Source organism: Orcinus orca, chromosome 19 (assembly GCF_937001465.1).
Source record: "Orcinus orca chromosome 19, mOrcOrc1.1, whole genome shotgun sequence".
In the NCBI taxonomy this organism is placed as follows: Eukaryota; Metazoa; Chordata; class Mammalia; order Artiodactyla; family Delphinidae; genus Orcinus; species Orcinus orca.
Window position 1 is genome coordinate 54,220,832 of NC_064577.1, and position 20,250 is coordinate 54,241,081.

At 41.5% G+C, this 20,250-nt stretch overlaps 1 protein-coding gene and 1 long non-coding RNA gene across 2 annotated transcripts in view; both read right to left on the reverse strand.

The window, feature by feature from the left end:
* Positions 1 to 881: 881 nt before the first annotated feature.
* On the reverse strand, positions 882 to 7,882 carry LOC125962030 (uncharacterized). Its single transcript, XR_007473321.1, has 2 exons — positions 7,385 to 7,882; positions 882 to 3,196 (listed from the first exon to the last, which is right to left on the reverse strand). It is a non-coding gene; the product is annotated as an uncharacterized LOC125962030 (long non-coding RNA).
* Positions 7,883 to 11,459: 3,577 nt separating this feature from the next.
* Positions 11,460 to 20,250, reverse strand: part of LOC101274757 (phosphatidylcholine transfer protein) — a 34,846-nt gene continuing 26,055 nt past the window's right edge. The window contains exons 3-6 of the mRNA XM_004271795.4: positions 17,859 to 17,938; positions 14,781 to 14,952; positions 13,832 to 13,899; positions 11,460 to 12,715 (exon numbers count right to left, since the gene is read on the reverse strand). Coding sequence (XP_004271843.1) covers positions 12,650 to 12,715; positions 13,832 to 13,899; positions 14,781 to 14,952; positions 17,859 to 17,938 — 386 coding nt within the window. The 3' untranslated portion in view covers positions 11,460 to 12,649. The remainder of the gene's footprint in view (positions 12,716 to 13,831; positions 13,900 to 14,780; positions 14,953 to 17,858; positions 17,939 to 20,250) is intronic.

Consider the following 20,250-nt stretch of genomic DNA (forward strand, 5'->3'; position numbering starts at 1 on the left):
AATTCTGTCCAAATTCAACATTTAGCACAAGGAATTGGCTCACACGATTATGTAGCCTGAGAAGTCCCAAAAAGATTTTGGAAACTATTTTTTTTTTTTTTTTTTTTTTTTTTTGCGGTACGCTTGCCTCTCACTGTTGTGGCCTCCCCCGTTGCGAAGCACAGGCTCTGGACATGCAGGCTCAGTGGCCATGGCTCACGGGCCCAGCCACTCTGCGGCATGTGGGATCTTCCCGGACCGGGGCACGAACCCGTGTCCCCTGCATCGGCAGGTGGACTCTCAACCACTGCGCCACCAGGGAAGCCCTGGAAACTATTTTTAAGTAGACATAGCACTGAACATAACTGTTGTTGAAAACTTTATTTATATACTTTTATCTTATTTACATCTATGTAATTTCCTTCTTCATAACAATTATGTTTAGATCACTCATGAAAATTTCAAGAGCTATTAAACAGCTAACCATCAGCTTGTTATCTTTCTTGCTGACTGTAATAAAAAAAATTCTGTAATAGGAGTAACATGAACTTATTTGACTTTTAGCAAACACAGGATAAAAGTATTTAATGTTGAAAACTCTAAAGATATGCCTGTTTTAATTAAACTGACTAAACTAAAACTAGCTTTTCTTTTTTTGATAAGCGGGCACAAACCTTTACTGTGAATCTTGTTTTTCTTTAAGTGCTAGAGCACAATGCAGCACACCATGGCTTACACAAAGTCACACTCCTTTACATGTGTTTTCCAAAATGATCCTCCATTGAAAGGAGAATCGTAGGAATGCAGAAAACCTTGGAGTTGTCTTTGACCCAACCCTCATGAGACCTTAGATGCAATGGCTGCATTGAATGACATAGGATATCAGAGACTGGTGGTAGAGCTGCTTGTCAAAAATGAAGACATTTTATTTTAAATTTTTAGTTTGAAGGTGTCGACTGAAAAACAATGCACAATGTGAGAGTTGTGAGTTAAGTTTTCTTTGGGGCAAAATGAGGACTATAGCCCAGGAGAAGCCTCTCAGATATCTCTGAGGAACTGCTCTAAAGAGGTGGAGGGAGGTCAGTATATACGTGATTTTAGTGAAGAGGGATACATGCAATCAAGTACACATTTCTGGCAGAGGGTTGCTGCCGGTCACAAGAAGGTTGCTGCTAGTCATGAGGAGCAGATGTCTCCGTTAATGATTTTAGTGATTTTCTAGATACTTTCTAGATATAGGAAGAAGCAAGAAATCAGGTTCATGAAATCTTCTCCTGAAAATATCTAACTATCTGAAGACCTGTTCTGCCAGATCCTTCCAGAGCACGGAGTACCTCATTCCTGATCTCCACCATGAACTCTTTTCAGGGTGTGTCAAAAGTCAGTGACTGCATTGGCTAGTGATATCATACTTGTAGTGACAGATGGCAAGTGACCATTTTTAGTTGGCAGTGCCCTCTCATGGTCATAAATTCGACCATGGTTTGGGAGGCATTTCATCATCATTTTGTCCCAGGCAAAGATCTCACTGATAGGCCACTCAGTGTGCTATTACTGGACTAGGCCCTATTAACTATAGCCAAAAGTCTCTGGACCACTGATTTACTAGTCTGTTATGGTCCAGGAAATTATTCCCTCTTGATGCTTCTTTCCATATCTAAAGTTACACTATTACCATCATTGATCTTGTATAGAACTATATATCTGGTCAACAGCCTTAAGTCACCTTCTTATTATTTTATCAGAGGCTCAGTCACATATTTGGTAAGGAAAGAAACAACAATCTTATAAAATAGGTAGAATACAAGTAATATGGCTAGTAGTATTTGTAAGGTTATAAGTAAGAATTTAAGCCAAGAACTTCCATTAGGTTCCACACAGTATACCCCTAGGTCATCTGACTTAATCTGTTCTGTACCAATCCTTACCTTTAAAGGAAATGATATACTGGCATTGTTCATAAGGCACCCAGACACATTTCCTTGTATTATTTAGCCTGGCTATCCTTAGTATGGTTGAATTATTCCCAACATAAGGGGGGTCTTTTATATTTATGGCAATGGTCAGAGCAGCTATGATTGATTGGCCAAGTGAGGGAGTCCCATCCAGTAATATCAATAGTGGCCCAAACAGAACTATAACTTCTTTCTTCTAGAATAATTTCCTAAGGGCCATCCAATTAGAGCCTTGGAGTGGAGAAATCCACCAAGGTAACCAGAAGTACTGGATATAGGTAATTGACCATAAACTCAACAATTCAATTAATTTTAACTCTGCTTAAGATTGTGAAATACGTTTAGTTCATAAGCAAGTGTAAGCAATTATCAAAGTAACTGGTATACAGGCCGGGTTTGGCATCTTGGATCAGCTGTCTACTTTAGATGTCTTCTTCTTACCATCGTGGTCTGGTAGTTTCTCCTCTGTTTGAGCATTGTTTTAAGGTGATTTTGAGGTCGGCAGTGCTCTGTATAGGCCAGTCCATTTCAGGTGCCCTTTTTAAGTGGAAATATTAATCCAAGAGTCAATTCCCTTCATGTTCACTGTGCATGAGCTAGTGAAGAGGACCTGATAAGGGTCCTACCATCTAGGTTGGAGACAGTCTTTAAATGATGTCTTCTCCAGTATGCATAATCCCCTGGTTGCAGGTCATGGGGCATATGATCTTCATCCAAAGATGGATTAATGAGAAAAACTTCAGTAACAAACTAGAGTGTCCTTTTAATGATTCAGCTAAAATTTACAAGAATATAATAATACAGAGATATTTGGGAAGTGGCTCTTAGTAAGTATAGACCTCAATTAACAAAACTTGAATTTACTCTCCATAGAAACATGATCTTTTTCTCTCTAAAATTACCCTCATTTCTACCAAATATAGCCAAATTAAGACTAATTTGTTTGCTAAATAATTCTGGCTTCAAAAATCTTGGCCTGATGATTTACAGAAGTGTAGTTACTCATACAGGCTCATTTGAAATTGGCTTTGCTGGAACCTATTATTTGGCACCTCGGATTGAATTTTTAAAAGGCCTCTCAAGGCCAGGAAAGCCATGGCAAAGGCTTGTCAATGATTTCACCTGAGTTATCTACATATCTGGGTGAATTCCTCCCTTTTCAAGGTCCCCAAAATACTTTGAGATTTCTGCACCTGCTAGGAGATGGCTTTCCTAATTTACCTGATTTTTTAAGTTGCTGGCAACCGAAGAGTTTCCAGTCTCTGGAGGAATCAAGTAAAGAGAAAAGATAAATGTTTCAATTCTGCTTACAAACATAATTTACCAAGTTGCTGTAACTCATAATTAGCTTGAAGGGAAGGGTTTCCTTATATCTGGAAAACACAGATTAAAAGCTAGTAATATTTTAGACAGAAACCATAAAAATTATAAACATATTCACCAGTTCACACAGTCCTATATAACTAATCCTTTTCATTAACAGTTTTATGACACCATCAGGTTTACCATTAGAATTCTTAATTTCTTACCCAGTTCAGCAGTATGATCTAGAAGTTTTCAGAAACCTGTGCTTGTCAAAATGTCCTTGCTAAGGAGCTTCTCGAAGAGGAAGCATTTTTGCAAAACATCAGAGTAAAACAATAACTGTCTATGAATGATGAAAGACCACAGAAGGCATGGTTACAGACCTGCTTACAGAGACTTCCCTGTTGGCGCAGTGGTTAAGACTCTGTGCTCCCAATGCAGGGGGCCTGGGTTCAATCCCTGGCCAGGGAACTAGATCCCACATGCATGCCGCACCTAAGACTTCACATGCCACGTATAAGGAGCCCATGTGCCACAACTAAGGAGCCAGCAAGCCGCAACTAAAGGAGCCCTTGAGCTGCAACTAAAGGAGCCTGCCTGCTGCAACTAAGACCTGGTGCAACCAAAAAGAAAAAAAAAAGACCTGCTTACAATGCAATTGACAAAGAAACTTGATTACTGCTGCGACATACAATATTTTAAAATAATGACTAAAATTATGACTGATAACATTTTACCAGGACATACCCGATTTTTAGGAATTCCATATAATTTCTAGAATATTAATTATTAATAAATTAATAACATTGACTCATACAGTATAACCTAAGAAGATTTATTACTCATTTGACAATGCTTCCCATGTAATTTAACATACCAAATAAACCTAATTAGTTTATAGCTCTCTTTGGGATGTTTCAAGGGTCCTTTGAAGCATCCCAAAGTTGGCTAGAGGTCAAAGGAACTACATTAAAATTTGATTTGGGAAATTTGTTATCAAAAATATCAAAAAGTTTCAAAACACGTGGTCAAATAGGATCATAGGGCACTGTGAATCAATAGTTATTCACTTAACCAAAGTGATAACAAAAGATTTCAAAGGCAAAAACAGAAAGTTATAACAGATTACTCATTAAAGGTAAAATAAACTTTACAATCTGTTATCAAAAGCAGATCAATATGTTACGAAAACTGACCTCTTAAAAGAGAAAAAAAAACAAATTCTGGTTTTGCACCAGCTTACTTTTTAAAATTTACTCAGTTAAATTTATTCTAAACTTAGCCAACCCTGACCAGGCACAAAACTCTTTTCTCAGGGTTCCTTTTCCATAAACTTTCCATAACTTTCTGTATCCATATTAGTATTCATATTAGTTTGTTCTTTTTTTCCATCCAGAAACAACTATCTCTAAGACAAAATTACTTTCTTTTCCTTAACAAAATGCAATTCCATTCCTCATACCTTCTTTTACTGAAAACACACATCCTACTTTGCTACTGTATACTGAAATTTTTCCCGTATTATTTCGAGTAGCTTTAATTACATGTTTAAATTCAAATACTCAACTCTTAAAAACCTTAATTTCTAGTGAAAACTAAGAAGTAAGCAATTATGAACTTTTACATTAGCATTCTGTAGATTGGCAAACATAAATAACAGTAATAATTTCTAAAAACGTGCTTTCTTATAGAAAATATCTCAGTGTGGAACCAAACATATTTATTGATAGTCCTAAATCCCTTTAGTTTCTTTGTAAAAGGAAGCCAATATTCAGTAATTAATGTTTCAGTATCTTGTTTTATTTGCGAATGACCTAACTATTCAATAAACTTTCATCTTTTAACTTAATTTAGCACAAATCTAAACTTCAAGTTACCAGAATCTGGAGAGATTTTTTAAATTTTTTATTGAAATGTAGCTGATTTATAATGTGCTAGTTTCAGGTGTACAGCAAAGTGATTCAGTTATATATGTCTATATATAATATGTACAGATATGTATATGTATATATATAAAATATACACACACATATATATATATACATATTATATATATATATATATATATATATATATATATATATGTTCTTTTTTTACCTTCTCTTCCATTATAGGTTATTACAAGGTATTCAGTATAGTTCCCTGTGCTATATAGTAGGTCCTTGTGGTCGGAGAGATTATTTTTAAGTAGATATTCCTAAAATATAATTATTCCTAAGGAGTTCACCCAAAAGCTCTTATCTCATTCACACTTAACTTATTTATAGAAACATAAAAATGTCATCATACTGAGTTATTTTTCTTGCTGAAATATTTGCAACAGATATAATAAGATCTTATTTGACTTCTATTAAACCTGTTTATACCAGAAGTATTAGTATACCAAATATTATCCTAGATCTCTTGAATGTGGAAAAACTTATGGATTAGTCTATATTTCTGACAGTATACTTGATTTATATAATGCTTGTTCATCTTTAAGCCAATTAACTAGAGCCTTTAAAATAATTTTGGAAATACCATTCAGAGGTACAAAAAAAATTACTATCTATAGCAAACATATACAGATACACAAAAACATAAAGAGGCAAACAGAGATCTTCTAGCTTTCATTTAAAAATTTTAGCCATGAAACAGATATGATAATATGAAACTCACTAGTTTATAAAAGAACAGTTGGGTCCATTGTGTTTCTGGCAGATGGAATAAATTAAGTCTACCTGCTCAGATAGCTTTTTACTAATATTTGTAAAAGAGACTTTTAAGATTTTTCATAGTTCTAATTTTAAAAATAGTCTTTTCTCTTTTTTTTTTCTCCTTCTGATAAGAATTCCCTTGCTTCCTAGAGAAGACTATGTAGAATATTTATATCTCAAAGGCACAAAGAAAGAATGGAAGCTGCACCAAAGACTTTTGTTCCTTAAGTCCAGAAGGTTTACAGCATCTGCAAACCGTCTGAGATCAAAAGGGTACATTTGGGCATTGGTAGAAAGGAAAAGAGGGCTTTGAATTAGTTCTATATCTTCACTTTTGTTCTTACAAAGGCTTGATTTGTAAGACAAGTACAGTTGTCTTTAATTCCTCAAAGAATTGGGTAGCAACCTGAATGATACAGAGGCCGTCCCACCCATCCAACTATACTATCCTCAATTTCCTTCTTTACATCAGGGAGAAGATCTTCAACTAAGATGGAAATCAAAAGATCCTATGTTCTAGATTTAGAGCTGTGTGTCTGTGGAGTGTTTTAGTAAATCCTTCCACAAAGCCTTCAGAATATTTCTTTCCCTCTGGCTACACAGTTTCATTTTAGCTTAGAGGAGAAAGCCTAAAAAAAGGTCCCATCGGGCTTCCCTGGTGGCGCAGTGGTTGAGAGTCCGCCTGCTGATGCCGGAGACGCGGGTTCGTGCCCCGGTCCGGGAGGATCCCACATGCCGCGGAGCGGCTGGGCCCGTGGGCCGTGGCCGCTGGGCCTGCGCGTCCGGAGCCTGTGCTCTGCGGCAGCAGAGGCCACAGCAGTGAGAGGCCCGCGTACCGCAAAAAAAAAAAAAGGTCCCATCAGGCTCTGAATCTCAACTTCCAATTTGGCCAATTTACTATCATAGAGCTACTAAAAAAAAAAAAAATTCCTTTTGAATATCTTATCAGGTTTCAGCTGGACAAACAGTACATATTCCTAGCAGTACTGAACAACCCCATGAGGACAAGAGGCATTCCCAAAGAGTGCAAAAAATATTATCCTCTCAAGATCCAGAGACACTCCCAAAGATAACCAAAAGAAAGAAAGCCTCAGACAATTCCCATGAAAGCAGACAACAGGGGTAGGACCCTGGCCGCACATGCAGTGCAACCCACATTTCTTCCCAGCCAAAATTTTTGGAGACCCCAACTTGGCTGTTGCCAAGTTCTCAGGACAAAAGGTAGACAAACAAGAAGGCAATGGCTGTCCTTGGGAAAGAACGGATCTACAACCAATGTGTACTCAAAAGCAAATTCGCAATTTAAAGATCTAATTCTTATAAATGTTTTCTGCCTTCCAATCTGAATTTGGGAAGGAAGGGAGAAAGTGGAATTTTACCTTCCTCTGTTAATCAGGCACCACAGATGGAGACAGAGATGACAGAGCTGACTTTGGTAAGAAGTCTTACCTTTGATGGCTTCTGCCAGTTCTCCTAGGATCCTGTTTGCAGTGAGTAGGGTGTCCCAGCTGGTCCCATCCTGGTCACCAAAAATTTTAGAGGAGGAAAAATCATTTTCCCTCTATGCTTTATGATGAATATCTGGCTGAGACCCCTTTTTTTCTATGATAAAGATGATAAGATTATCTAGGTTAAAAGTTCTCCACTGTGGCCACTGTGATTCAAGATTATCTTTGGTAAGGTGAGCCTATTTGTCCAGCCCTAAAACAATATTTTATTCACCTGTGGTCTCAAGCGGACTCAGAACAACTTACATCAGACCCAGTCCGACTCTAGACTCAGTCCGGTTTCTAAGCTGGACCCAGTCAAATTGCAGACCAAGTCTGGTTTCTAAGTCAGACCCAATCTGATTTTGGTGAGTTTCTGGACTCAGTCAAGAAAAAAAATGCTCTAATAAAATCTGGAAACTCAAGGAAAAGCTGCAGAGCTACCATCTGAGAGAGACTTACTCACCACCTCCAGAGGCACCAGGAAAGCAGAGTTCAAGGGCTCAGCAGGTAACCAAGTCTGGTTGCTTTTGCTTCTTGGGGCTTTTGGGGGGTCTCCTTAAGTTCCCTCTTCTCACACCAGAGCTGTTAAAAGATAAACTGAGGCATATTGAAATTTTTAAGAGCTTGTTTAAGCAAAAATCAATTCGATTGGACAGCATCCCTCCTAGGAGACAGAAAGGAGCTCGAAGGGAATGTACAAAATGAGAGAATTTTGTAGGCAGAAGGAAGCAGAAACAAGGAAGTTATATTAGGTAAAAAGAAGGTTGGTTATTGCAACATTACTTTCGTTTAGGGGAGGACAGGGGTCTATCAGGCAGATTAACTAGTGCTGATCAGGCAATTCCTGATAGCCTGGTTTGAGATTCCATTTCCGGGAGAGCCAAAACTGTAATTAAGTCTTGGTTTGGGACGTGGGGCTTAGCATTAGTGACTCCATTTGGGGCCTGTTGTCCTGTTTTTAAGAGCAGTTAGCCATAGACTCTGAAAATATTACATATTTTCCTTACATAAGGTGGAGATCTCATTTTCATAAACTGTGCACATATTCCATGTCCTCTGTAGTCTGCTAAGTACCTAAGAGAAGAATTTGTTCACCTTTATGAACTCCACTGCCTAGCAGTGAGCCTGGCACATCATGTAGAGAACCTGCAAAGCCACTCACATAACATGCTGCCTAGTTGTTGTTCCATTATCATACCGTATGAAATGGAGCACATATTATATGTGTCCAAGCAGACACACACAAAAATACATATAAATAGATTAGCAATATAATTTTTCTGAAGTCCTTTCATTATGCTGGTTCTAAACTCTGAGAACCTGAACAAATAAAGTGTTTCTATATTCTCAAGAAAAAAAAATATATTCTTCCTTTTAGTTGGGAAGCAGTATAGTAAAATAAACTTTGGGGAAGGCAGACCTGCTTACATTTTGTATGCCTTTTCTTTTTCTCTGACATTTCTGGCTCCTGTAGTGGCTCTGTTCTGATGGGCTGCATGGTGCAGTCACACAGGAGGGCATGTTGACAACAGTGTGGGCAAGGAAAGAAGGGGGCTGTGTCCATGGGTGTTCCCTGCACCTCTTTTATTCCCCTTAAACTTCAGAGGCTGATGCTCAACCTTAGAAACTAGGTTTGGGTGTGGGCTACTCAGTGTGCAGCCTGACAGTGGGGATGATTCAGAGCCACGAGGCATACAGCACCTTGGAGAGCACCCCCATGATGGTGCTGGAGGGATACTGGAGATGGTGAAGAACCATGGGAGAATAAGCAGTTGTTAGGAATGAGTATGTCTTATCTGGTCACTGCTCAGCCTAAAATCCTTCATAGCTTACTGCTGCTCTGGGTATAAAGTCCAAAATCCTTGCCATACCTCTCAGGATCTCCCATGACCTGATGGCCTCCTTCTTCAGCCACATGTAAGAGGCCTTCTTCCACTTTCATTGCTCAGACCTACTGGCCTCTGGTAGTTCCTCCAACATGACTGGCTTTTCTGCTTGAGGGACTTTATAGAAATGGTTCCTTCCATGTGGAATAGTTTTCTTCTCCAACCTTCATCCAGTCAACTCCAACATGTTCTCCCCTGACCCCTCAAAGTTGGTTAGTGCCCCCAGGTTTAGATTCTAGCCCCCTCTACTTGCCCTTTCTCACAACTCATCACCTTTTCAACAGCTTGTCCATTGTGTCTTCTTCACTGGATAAGCTCCATGAGAGCAAACACCAAGTCTGTCTCACTCATCCCAGGAACTGCCATGCCTGTCCCCTTGCCAGATGGACACCAGACCATTAAGAAATATCTGTGAAGTGAACACACATCTTAAAACTTTTAAAGATAATTCTCTGAGCCGACTGGGTGGTGCTACCAGAAACATGAGAACCAAATGGGTTCTGCCTGCTTTCTCTCTCTTTCAAACCCAGCTGGGAAGCAGGACAATTGAAGGGCAGGCAGTAGAGGTGGGGATTCTGGGTGAGGAATCTCAGCCAGGGAGCCAGGCCAGGACCCTCCCTGTGAAATAGGAACATTTTCAAGGATGTGACCCTCTGCTGGAATCCCTCAGTTCCAAGGTGGTCATTAACTCTGAACTGTTATGCAGCGTGAATAATTTGCCTGTGGAAAAAAATTTAGCACTAACAGTAGTGTTACTTTCGTCATGAGAATCCTGAAATCCTGACTAATCTCAGCTGGACTCAGTCCAGACTGTGCCATTTTCATAACATTAAGGTATAACCCATAGCCACACCAGCAAAGCCACCCCTTAACAAACAAAGGACCTGAGTGCTTTCAAGGAAAAAACAATGAGATCCTCAGGAATCAGGAACCCCTCAAATGATGACTTGGGGAAACAATTTGGCTAGAACTAAATTATTAAATGTTAAAGTCGTATTTAATGTAATCAAATTAAACTTCTATATCTGGATAAGTTTTGCCTTCTGGGTGTGTGTCACTTGGTCAGTCTTCCCCAAATCATTAAATTCACTCATTTAGTTATCATTTGAGGGCCAGAAATCAAAGTGAAAGAAGGGTTTCTATCCAAAAAGATCTTATTGTCTATTCAGAGAGACAGACATGAGAAAATAAGTGAAACAAAGAGCTAGAGGAATGACAATACACTTATAACTTTCAAATTCCAAATGATACTTTCAGCCCCTGCACAGAGACAGACCTTGAAGAATCCAGTGCAGCTTCCAGAGCACCAGTTCTACATATTTTGGGCCCCTTGCATTTAATATTGGCTCAGGGGTTCTCAGTTTCCCATGTAACCTATATCAATGCTGTATAGGACTGTCTTCTCTGAATAAGCAAGCATGAATGCCAAAGGGTCTTAACCCTACTAATTATAGCAAGCTTAGTGACTTTTCTTAAACTGCCTTACCTAGAAACTCAGTATTCTTAGTATACTCAGTGTTCTTACCAGATTATCAAACACTGTAAAAGATAGTTTGCCTGACACCATTTCATGCAGGTTCTCTGCTCAAAGACTATAATCCTAGTGTTTGTCTTTCAATACTTTATACATTAAATGTCAACTTGACCTCTATTACATGAGACATTTAGATTTACCTTACCAAAAATTAAATTCCAGCTACATTACTAATAGTGATATTTTAATGACACAGTTATGAATTGCTAATTTGCATAATTCTATCCATATGACCACGGTGACTGGGGCAGGGATTGACACATGGTTTAGAGGAAATCATGGGATGGTTCAGGATCTACTGGAAAGAAATGCTGTCTTTTTTTGACTCAGCAGGAACCTGAGAAGATGCAGGCCTACTATTTGCTATTAGCAGCAATCCTGCCACCAAACATGGCCCCAAATCAAAGAAACCTTAAAGAAGAACAGAGCTGATTCCTAATGCCAGTTTGAGCACCCGTATCAACCCCTACTTGAGACCACTCTACACCTGGCCTTGCATGTAAGTGAGCCTAAAATTCCTTCAAGTCCATGAGTTAGGTTGGATGTGACTTGCAAACCAAAGAGACCTAACAGACTTATTCTCACAGAAGGAACAAGGCAGGAAGGAGATTGCAGACAGGACAAGTATAAGTCACTCTATATTTATTTGGTATTCAGTGCACTTCCCTTTCCAGAGAGAAATTACAGAGTCTGGAGTATTCCATTTTAATAAATACCCTGCTTCTGGCCTTGCATCCCGAATTTTTATGCCCCTTAATCAATGTTTGGTACCGTCACGTACAGTGGTTAAAATTTTTCCCTGAGATTATAAGGCTGTGCCTTTGTCCACAGAGTATCTTTCCCTCCAAAATTCAAGAGAAAAGTAGGAAACGGAAAGTCTTCTGGTGGTGGGAGAGGTGGATAACTTAGGTAGAATTCCTGAGAAAAAGGTGTAGAGTCAACCACACCACTAATTAATATTTCCCTGGCTGTGAACTCTTATCCTTTCAACATCTCCGAACATTCTAGAAGGGAAATTGCATAAAAAGACACTTTATCTCAATGCTGTGTGCAAAGTAGGTTGGCTTCTGGTAACTGCCAGAGCAGTCTTGATGCCTCAGTGTCCAGTAAAGTGCAGAGCTAGTGAGGTACGGACAGCCTTCCCCAGGGGCATATGGGAAAGAGAGAAACCCAGATATGGGTGATGAGAAAAAACTGTTATCACACTATACACTTAGTCAGGCCTGTAACGTTTTTCAAAATGGTTTAAAATCAAAACAGCTCATGATCCTCCACAAGCAGGAACGGGGAGAGGCTTAGTGGATTATCATCTCAAATCAAGGCAGCAAAGCATAAGGCAAATGGACATGAATCTTCCAGTCTTGGTGCACTGAGCGTCAGTTCTGAAGAAAATGCAACTTCAGCAGGAAATCACCCCACTGGGTTGCAAGAAATCACATGTGGGAAGGAGCCAGCTTGCCAGGATCAGTCACTCTTAGATGGTGTTGTCAGTCCTCCACCCAAGATCTCCCTAGAGTGGCACAATGGATTGACTGTGTTCCTTACTGAGGACTCCCCTTTTTAAAAATAAACAAGCAAAAGTTTCCCTAATCTGACCCACATTCCACAGTGGAAGAAGGCAGCAGCTCCTGGGAAAGGAAGAGTGGGAAAGGAAGCCGGGCGTCAGGCAAACACACTTGGGGACAACCTGCTGGAGAGCGTGCAGGCCTCTGAGGACAAAAACGTGACAGGCAGGCTGAGCGCTGGCGGCTGTGGCACTTCCGGAGACATCATTCCATGGACACAAGGCTCCCAATTCCCTCCCTTAGGTTTTCTTGTGATAGTTCTGACAGGCTTTCGTCATGTCTTTCAAGAAGTTAGGAACTCCTTTCTGCAAAGGAAAGGAGACTGTCACTTCTATGTCCTCACAGGGATTAGTCCTAATTCTTTGGGATGTGGCAAAGGTAAAGGAAGATGGCTTTGGGAGTAATAAATATGACAATAGGGCCCACGAGCAGATTTCCACAGAGCGTTCCAACCGCTGATGACAAAAGGTAAGATGCAGGGCACAGGTAAGGCTGAACCGCAGGGGCCACTGTTATAAGACCTTGTTGTATATTTTAACTTTTGCTAATAAAAAGCTAAGATATTTCTAAGACACCATTTTTTCAAAAGAAAAAGAAAACCCAAAAATGAGATTGGGTTAGGCTGTGGGATTCTTCCAAAGAAGTGAGAGAAAGGACTTGCTTTACAGAATTAGAAAATGGTAAGGATTGGGGGCAAGAGACAGGATATGCCATTCTTTAGTTAGTGTTGAACATTGTTCAAGACTTTCTCCAAACATTGTTCTATATACTGCTTCTCCACAGGGTGGGACTATCCATCTCTATTTTTAAGAGGGAAGAAATTGATGGCTTCCCTAGATTACACAGTCAGAAACAAGGCCAGGATTCAAAATATCATGTGTTTGACTCAAAACCTATGTGCTTTTTCACTCTCCCAGGGAACTGGTGAGCCTTCCAGCCGGTAAGTAGGGCCTTATAAAGCAGACTGAATGGTCGGCATGATTCCAGGTCCTAGGCAGTTTCTAGTGATCTGGGTACCACTGTGGTTCCCTCTCCTTACAGAAAAACAAAATAACCATAAAAAAAACTGAAGGCTTCCCCAGGCTTGGACATGGCTGGTGTCTCCTGGGCCAGGTTGGCCTGTCTAACTCCTCCATAAGCAGACAGAGGATCCACAGGCACCACTGTCCCTACTGTGATCTATTGTGATCCTGGTGCGGGGTCTCAGAGCAAAGCAGGGAGGGCTGACATTCCAGGTAAAGATTATTTGACTTTTGTCCCAGCCTCTGTGCTGGGTATTGGTAACCCCAGTCCTAACCATAGACACTCAACAGAGCTGTCTCATAAAAGAGCATCATGAGGCCTGAGACAGCACATCTCTTCAGCCTGACAGCCCCAACATTTGTCACACACACTTCCCCTCCTACCTCCTGGGATCTCACCTTGGCAGCCCAGTTAATGAGCCAGGACGGAATTTGGCCACCTGGGTTATCGAAGTAATACATGAAAACTAGGGAGGGAAAGAAAGGACAATTCAAAAGGAAGAAACACGTTAGAAAGATACAATAACAAACCTTGCAAACATTCCACCTTCATATCCAGGTCCAGAAAGTAAAGAGGGAGGTAACACGGAACTCAAGTGGACTCGCCCCTCTGCCTTGCCTTACGGGAGACTTACATATAAACATTTTGGAAAACAGCCAAGGCACATTCTGCTGATATTTATTAAACTCCTGGCAAGTGCTAGACTTGGATATAGTCTCTCATTTTATTATTTCTCTCACTAGTCATCTCAGTCCTAAGGAGCTGATAAAATTGAACCCCAGTTTATAAATGATAAAATGGAGACTCAGAAGAGTGGGGTGACATGCCCAAGGTGGCAGATCTAACACACGTCACCACTAAGTTCAGATTTTGCCACAGCCTCAAGGCCACACTGATTCCAGTCCAGCAGGTGGCCGCATGGACCCCCCCAGCCTCTCTCCAGAGGCTGGAATTCAAGGCAGGCAGGTTCTGAGTCCCTGGGTTTTTGCTGAGCAGGAGCTGCCTCCTCAGAGATGGTCCCACCAGCCCTCCTGCCCCGCCTTGGCCAGCATGTGCATGGACAGGACCAGCCTGAACTGAGTTTCTAAACATTTTGATTCCCTTGGATGTTCTGATTTCATCTGGACGATGCAAGAGTCAATAAAGAATGAATTGATCAGATTTAAACATCCACGCTGCATTGCAGCCAAGCTTCTGGGGTGAACTGAGTCTCCCTTGGTTCTTTTGCACCCATGCCTAAGTCTCTGACCTCAGGGAATAAGCATCCTGCATTTTATGTGCCTTGCAGCCAGTGTGGCCTTACATCGGTGGCCCTGGCTGGTGCGCCAACACGTGCCCTCTTTTTACCTTTGCTCCCCCTCTTGCCATCGCTCTGGATCGCCAGGCTCTGCTTGTACTGCTTCACCCGAATCACGCCCGACTTCTCTGGAAACTGTGGCACGGAGGTGCTCTGGGCCAGGATCACGTGGATCTTCTGTCCTTCATGGTCCAGCTCTCGCTGATGCCGCACATAGACGTACCACACCACCAGTCAAGGCACAACATCGAGGCCAGCACCTCAGATGGGCAGAAGGAAAGCCCACAAGCCAGAAGCAGAGGGAGATAATTGTTCCTCCACTTGGTATTTGCTCCCTTGCACTGTTACTTCACTTCCTGCCCTATCTGCCTACCTGCCCTGCAAAACCATAGCTCCTCCCAACTGGTGTTCTTATTTGAGAGCGTGTATTACCCACCTGTGAATGGTTCCCTGCTGCTTTTAGTTATGTGGGGAACCCACTCCTCGTTTCTCCAAGAAGGCAATGAGATTTCAGAGGATTGGTCATTTATCAGCTGTGTGATCCTGGTTTGGTTACTCAACTTTTCTGAGATTGGTTTCCCTCTGAAAGAAAAGAGGGTACCACTGCCCTGCAAGCAGACTTGGTGGGGGCTATAGAGAGAGACTAGAGCAGAAGCAGCCCTCAGTAAACAATGGGGCCATTGCTCTTTGTCCTCTCCCTAAGCCCTAATCACTGACCTCTATGCACAGAGGATGGTCAGGAAGGGTTACTTACACCTGGAGATAATAGGAAGACACATGAATACCTGAATATTTAGTAGGCAGATGCCCTTGCTGATTCTGGTTCACCAAGAATCACGAAGCCATTTCAACTCAATAAACACTTATAGAATAACCACTATGTCTGTGGCACTACTATAGGGAAGATGATTTGATTTTAAGAAACAACAAGAGTCACCACTTATTGAGCCCTTACCACGTACCTGCATCCTGTGCTTTACAGTTAGCATCAGTTTTGATCCTGAGAAAGTCCCTGTGAGTTCAGCATAAGTATCCCCATCTTACAAATGACCAAATTGAGGCTCAGAGAAGTAAAGAAACTTGCTGAAGATCCCACAGCCCAGCTGAAGTGATGGAACCTGAACTTGAACCACGATTAGGCTCCAAAACCTGGTGAGATTTTCATAGCTACAGAGGGCTCAGCTCTTTAATGTGTTCATTAGACTTTCCAATAGGAGAATTTTAGGTTTCACAGGAGAAGGAATTAAAGCCTAAAATAATCCAAACAATCACTGTAAGTACAACACAGTTACACTTACTGCAACAGCCGCGACCACAGCCCCAGGCCAGCTCGGAGGCTCTACAGCACCCACGGTGGGCTGCCCCTCCCCCAGGCACCCTGCAGGATGGTCTATTGCCCCCACTCTCTACACACTGATGAGTAAAGCTCTTGAATGTTTTAGGGAAGGAATGAAGTTGCTTTAGCTCTGGAGTTCCTCTCTCCGAAGTCTTTTATTTTTTCCTCACAGCAAATATGGTCCCACACCTTGCTTAGCTCATGTGATGGACATCACCTGACACTCCACTGAGGAAAAATTAACTTGATATATTGACTGCCATTTCACAGAGTTCTTTGAAGGGTTGGAAGTTCCAGCATGGCACACAGTCTATGAGTGGAGAACCACTAGTTTACTGAGGCCCAGAGAAGTGAAGGGCATTTTCCAAGGTCACAGAGCAAACCAGGAAATGAGCGCACACTTAACCTGGGATCTTTCCCTCCAAAACTAATGTTCTTTTCCATTACACTGTTTTCTAATCTAAAAATTGAATAGCCCTTGTTGGAGAGACATATGCATATATACAAGGACTAAGAAACTCATTACAGGACTGTGTGGCACTAGAAAGCCAATGAAACCAAACTTCAAGGAGCACCAAGTGTCCACTCCTGAGAACAGCCCCCAGCAGTATCCACATGAGGTCAGAAAGTGGTGTTGCCCTGGTCCAGATCACCTTCTCTGGTCACAGCTGGACCTGGGCCCAGGCCTGCCTCTGCCGCCCACTAGTGGTGAGAAACTGATGAGAACCTGAGCAGGGCTCTGAACTTGCCTTTGCCTCAGTCTCCTTCCCTGACTGATGGGGATGATGGCTCCTACCCTGCACAGTTGCTGGAAGGAGGAGAGAAAACCACATAAAATCTAAGGGATTAAGTAACCACAATTTCTTGAAATACCTACCACCTGTATTTAGCAGTCTGTGGGAACTGTGCCAGAAATAATCCCTTATGGAGTCTGTAATCTAGCTGGGCCAGGGTGGACACATACACACAAAACACACAGAAACAATACCCACAAACCACCCCCATGCCCCCTCTCTTTCTAAAGAACAATTACTTAGGAACATACAGACTTACAGAATGTTAGACCTAGAAAAGATTCCGGTGATCATCCAGTTCAGTGGTTTCCAAGTTTTTTTTTCTTTTAATTCCACAGACCCTTTGTTAAAAGGATTATTTATGAAAATTCAGTGTGTAAAACACTCAGCTGCTATGATTGAAGAGAACAGTGGAGTGGAAATCTCACCTGTCCCCGCCTATATTCTACCCCATCTGCCCACCCAGCAAATGTCCATCAAAACCCCCATGCTGGCCCTAAGGGGGCCTCATAGAGCCTTGGAGTGTCAGCTAAGACTCCTCACATCCATTCAACTGCTTCATATCGTAATCAAGGAAACTGAGGGGAAGAAACATACACACAGTGTCCAGATCCAATATTCGAGGAGGAGGGAAGGTGGAGGGAGCTGGAAACGTGGAGCCTGAGTCCCAGCCCCCAGTCTGCTGCTAGCCACCTGAGAGTGGGCCTCTCACATTGCCTCTCTGGGTCCCTACTTCCTCTCCTATAGATTGAGAGAGTGTATTGAATACTCTCTATGAAAAGTTGTTTTCAGGTCCCCAATTCTCTGGCACAAGGATTTCCTAGAAAACTTTTCAGGAAAGTATGAGCTGCCCTCCCATAACCACAATTACAGATGCACTCTCTGCAAGAGTCAAAGACAATATTTTCTACCTGTTGGACATACCACCATTGGGTGATGACCATGGGGCACAGAAACACTTCAAAAGCTGAGTATTGGTGTGCTTTTGGAAAGGATACATCTCTGTTAGACATGGGAAAAGGGTACTTGACTTGCCAGTACACCACTGCTTCTCCATTGCATTCTTTTTCATAAAGTTCTAAAAAAAAAAAAAAAAAAGAAGTTATTGCATCTAGAAGCCTCTTTGGTGTCTATTAACAAGAAGCTTTGCCTCCCATCAGGAAACTTGCACAAGCCTCTTAGATAGCCTCATCCACCAGAAGTCAGACAGAAGAAACCAGATGAACTACAATCCTGCAGCCTGTGGAACAAAAAACACATTCACGGGGGGACCTTGAAGATGGCGGAAGAGTAAGACGCAGAGATCACCTTCCTCCCCACAGATACACCAGAAATACATCTACACGTGGAACAACTCCTACAGAACACCTACTGAAGGCTGGCGGAAGACCTCAGACCTCCCAGCAGCCTCAGAAGCAGCGGATTAAAGCTCCACAATCAACTTGATGTACCCTGCATCTGTGGAATACCTGAATAGACAAGGAGTCATCCCAAATTGAGGAGGTGGGCTTCGAGAGCAAGATCTATGATTTTTTCCCCTTTTCCTCTTTTTGTGAATGTGTATGCTTCTGTGTGAGATCTTGTCTGTATAGTTTTGCTTCCACCATTTGTCCTAGGGTTCTATCCGTCGATGGTTTTTTTAAAAATTTTTTTTCTTAATAATTAATTTTAATAACTTTATTATACTTTACCTCCCTCCCTCCCTCCCTCCCTTCCTTCCTTCCTTCCCTCCTTTAGACAACAAATCAACCCAAATTCAGGAGGTGGTCTCTGAGAGCAAGATTTATGATTTTTTTCCCTTTACCTCTTTCTGTGAGGGTGTATGTATATGCTTCTATGTAAGATTTTGTCTGTATAGCTTTGCTTCCAACATTTGTCCTAAGGTTCTATCCGTTCCTTTTTTTTTTTCCTAAGTATTTTTTAATTCAATAACTTTATTATACTTTATTTTATTTTACTGTATCTTCTTTCTTTCTGTTTTTTTCCTTCTTTCCCTCCTTCCTTCCTTCCTCCCTCCCTCCCATCTTTCTTTCCTTCTTGCCTTCCTTCCTTCTTTGCTTCTTTCTTTTTCTTTCTTCCTTCCTTCCTTCCCTCCTTTCTTTCTTTCTTTCTTTCTTCATACTTCTACTAATTCTCTCTACTTTTTCTCCCTTTTATTCTGAGCCGGGTGGATGAAAGGCTCTTGGTGCTCCAGCCAAGAGTCAGGGCTCTGCCTCTGAGGTAGGAGAGCCAACTTCAGGACACTGGTCAACAAGAGACCTCCCAGCTCCACATAATATCAAATGCCAAAAATCTCCCAGAGACCTCCATTTTAACACCAGCACCCAGCTTCACTCAACGACCAGCAAGCTACAGTGCTGGACAACCTATGCCAAACAACTAGCAAAACAGGAACACAACCCCACCCATTAGCAGAGAGGCTGCCTAAAATCATAATAAGGCCACAGACACCCCAAAACTCACCACCAGATGTGAACCTGCCCACTAGAGAGACAAGATCCAGCCTCATCCACCACAACACAGGCACTAGTCCCCGCCACCAGGAAGCCTACACAACCCACTGAACCAACCTTAGCCACTGGAGACAGACATCAAAAACAGCGGGAACTACGAACCTGCAGCCTGCAAAAAGGAGACCCCAAACACAGTAAGATAAGCAAAATGAGAAGACAGAAAAACACACAGCAGATAAAGGAGCAAGATAAAAATGCACGAGACCTAACAAATGAAGAGGAAATAGGCAGTCTACCTGAAAAAGAATTCAGAATAATGATAGTAAGGATGATGCGAATCTTGGAAGTAGAATGGACAAAATGCAAGAAACAGTTAATAAGGGCCTAGAAGAAATAAAGATGAAACAAGCAACGTTGAACAACACAATAAGTGAAATTAAAAGTACTCTAGATGGGATCAATAGCAGAATAACTGAGGCAGAAGAACGGATAAGTGACCTGTAAGATAAAATAGTGGAAATAACCACTGCAGAGCAGAATAAAGAAAAAAGAATGAAAAGAACTGAGGACAGTCTCAGAGACCTCTGGGACAACATTAAACGCACCAACATTCGAATTATAGGGGTTCCAGAAGAATAAGAGAAAAAGAAAGGGACTGAGAAAATATTTGAAGAGATTATAGGTGAAAACTTTCCTAATATGGGAAAGGAAATAGTTAATCAAGTCCAGGAAGCACAGAGAGTCCCATACAGGATAAATCCAAGGAGAAATACGCCAAGACACATATTAATCAAACTGTCAGAAATTAAATACAAAGAAAGCATATTAAAATCAGCAAGGGAAAAACAACAAATAACACACAAGGGAATCCCCATAAGGTTAACAACTGATGTCTCAGAAGAAACCCTACAAGCCAGAAGGGAGTGGCAGGACATAC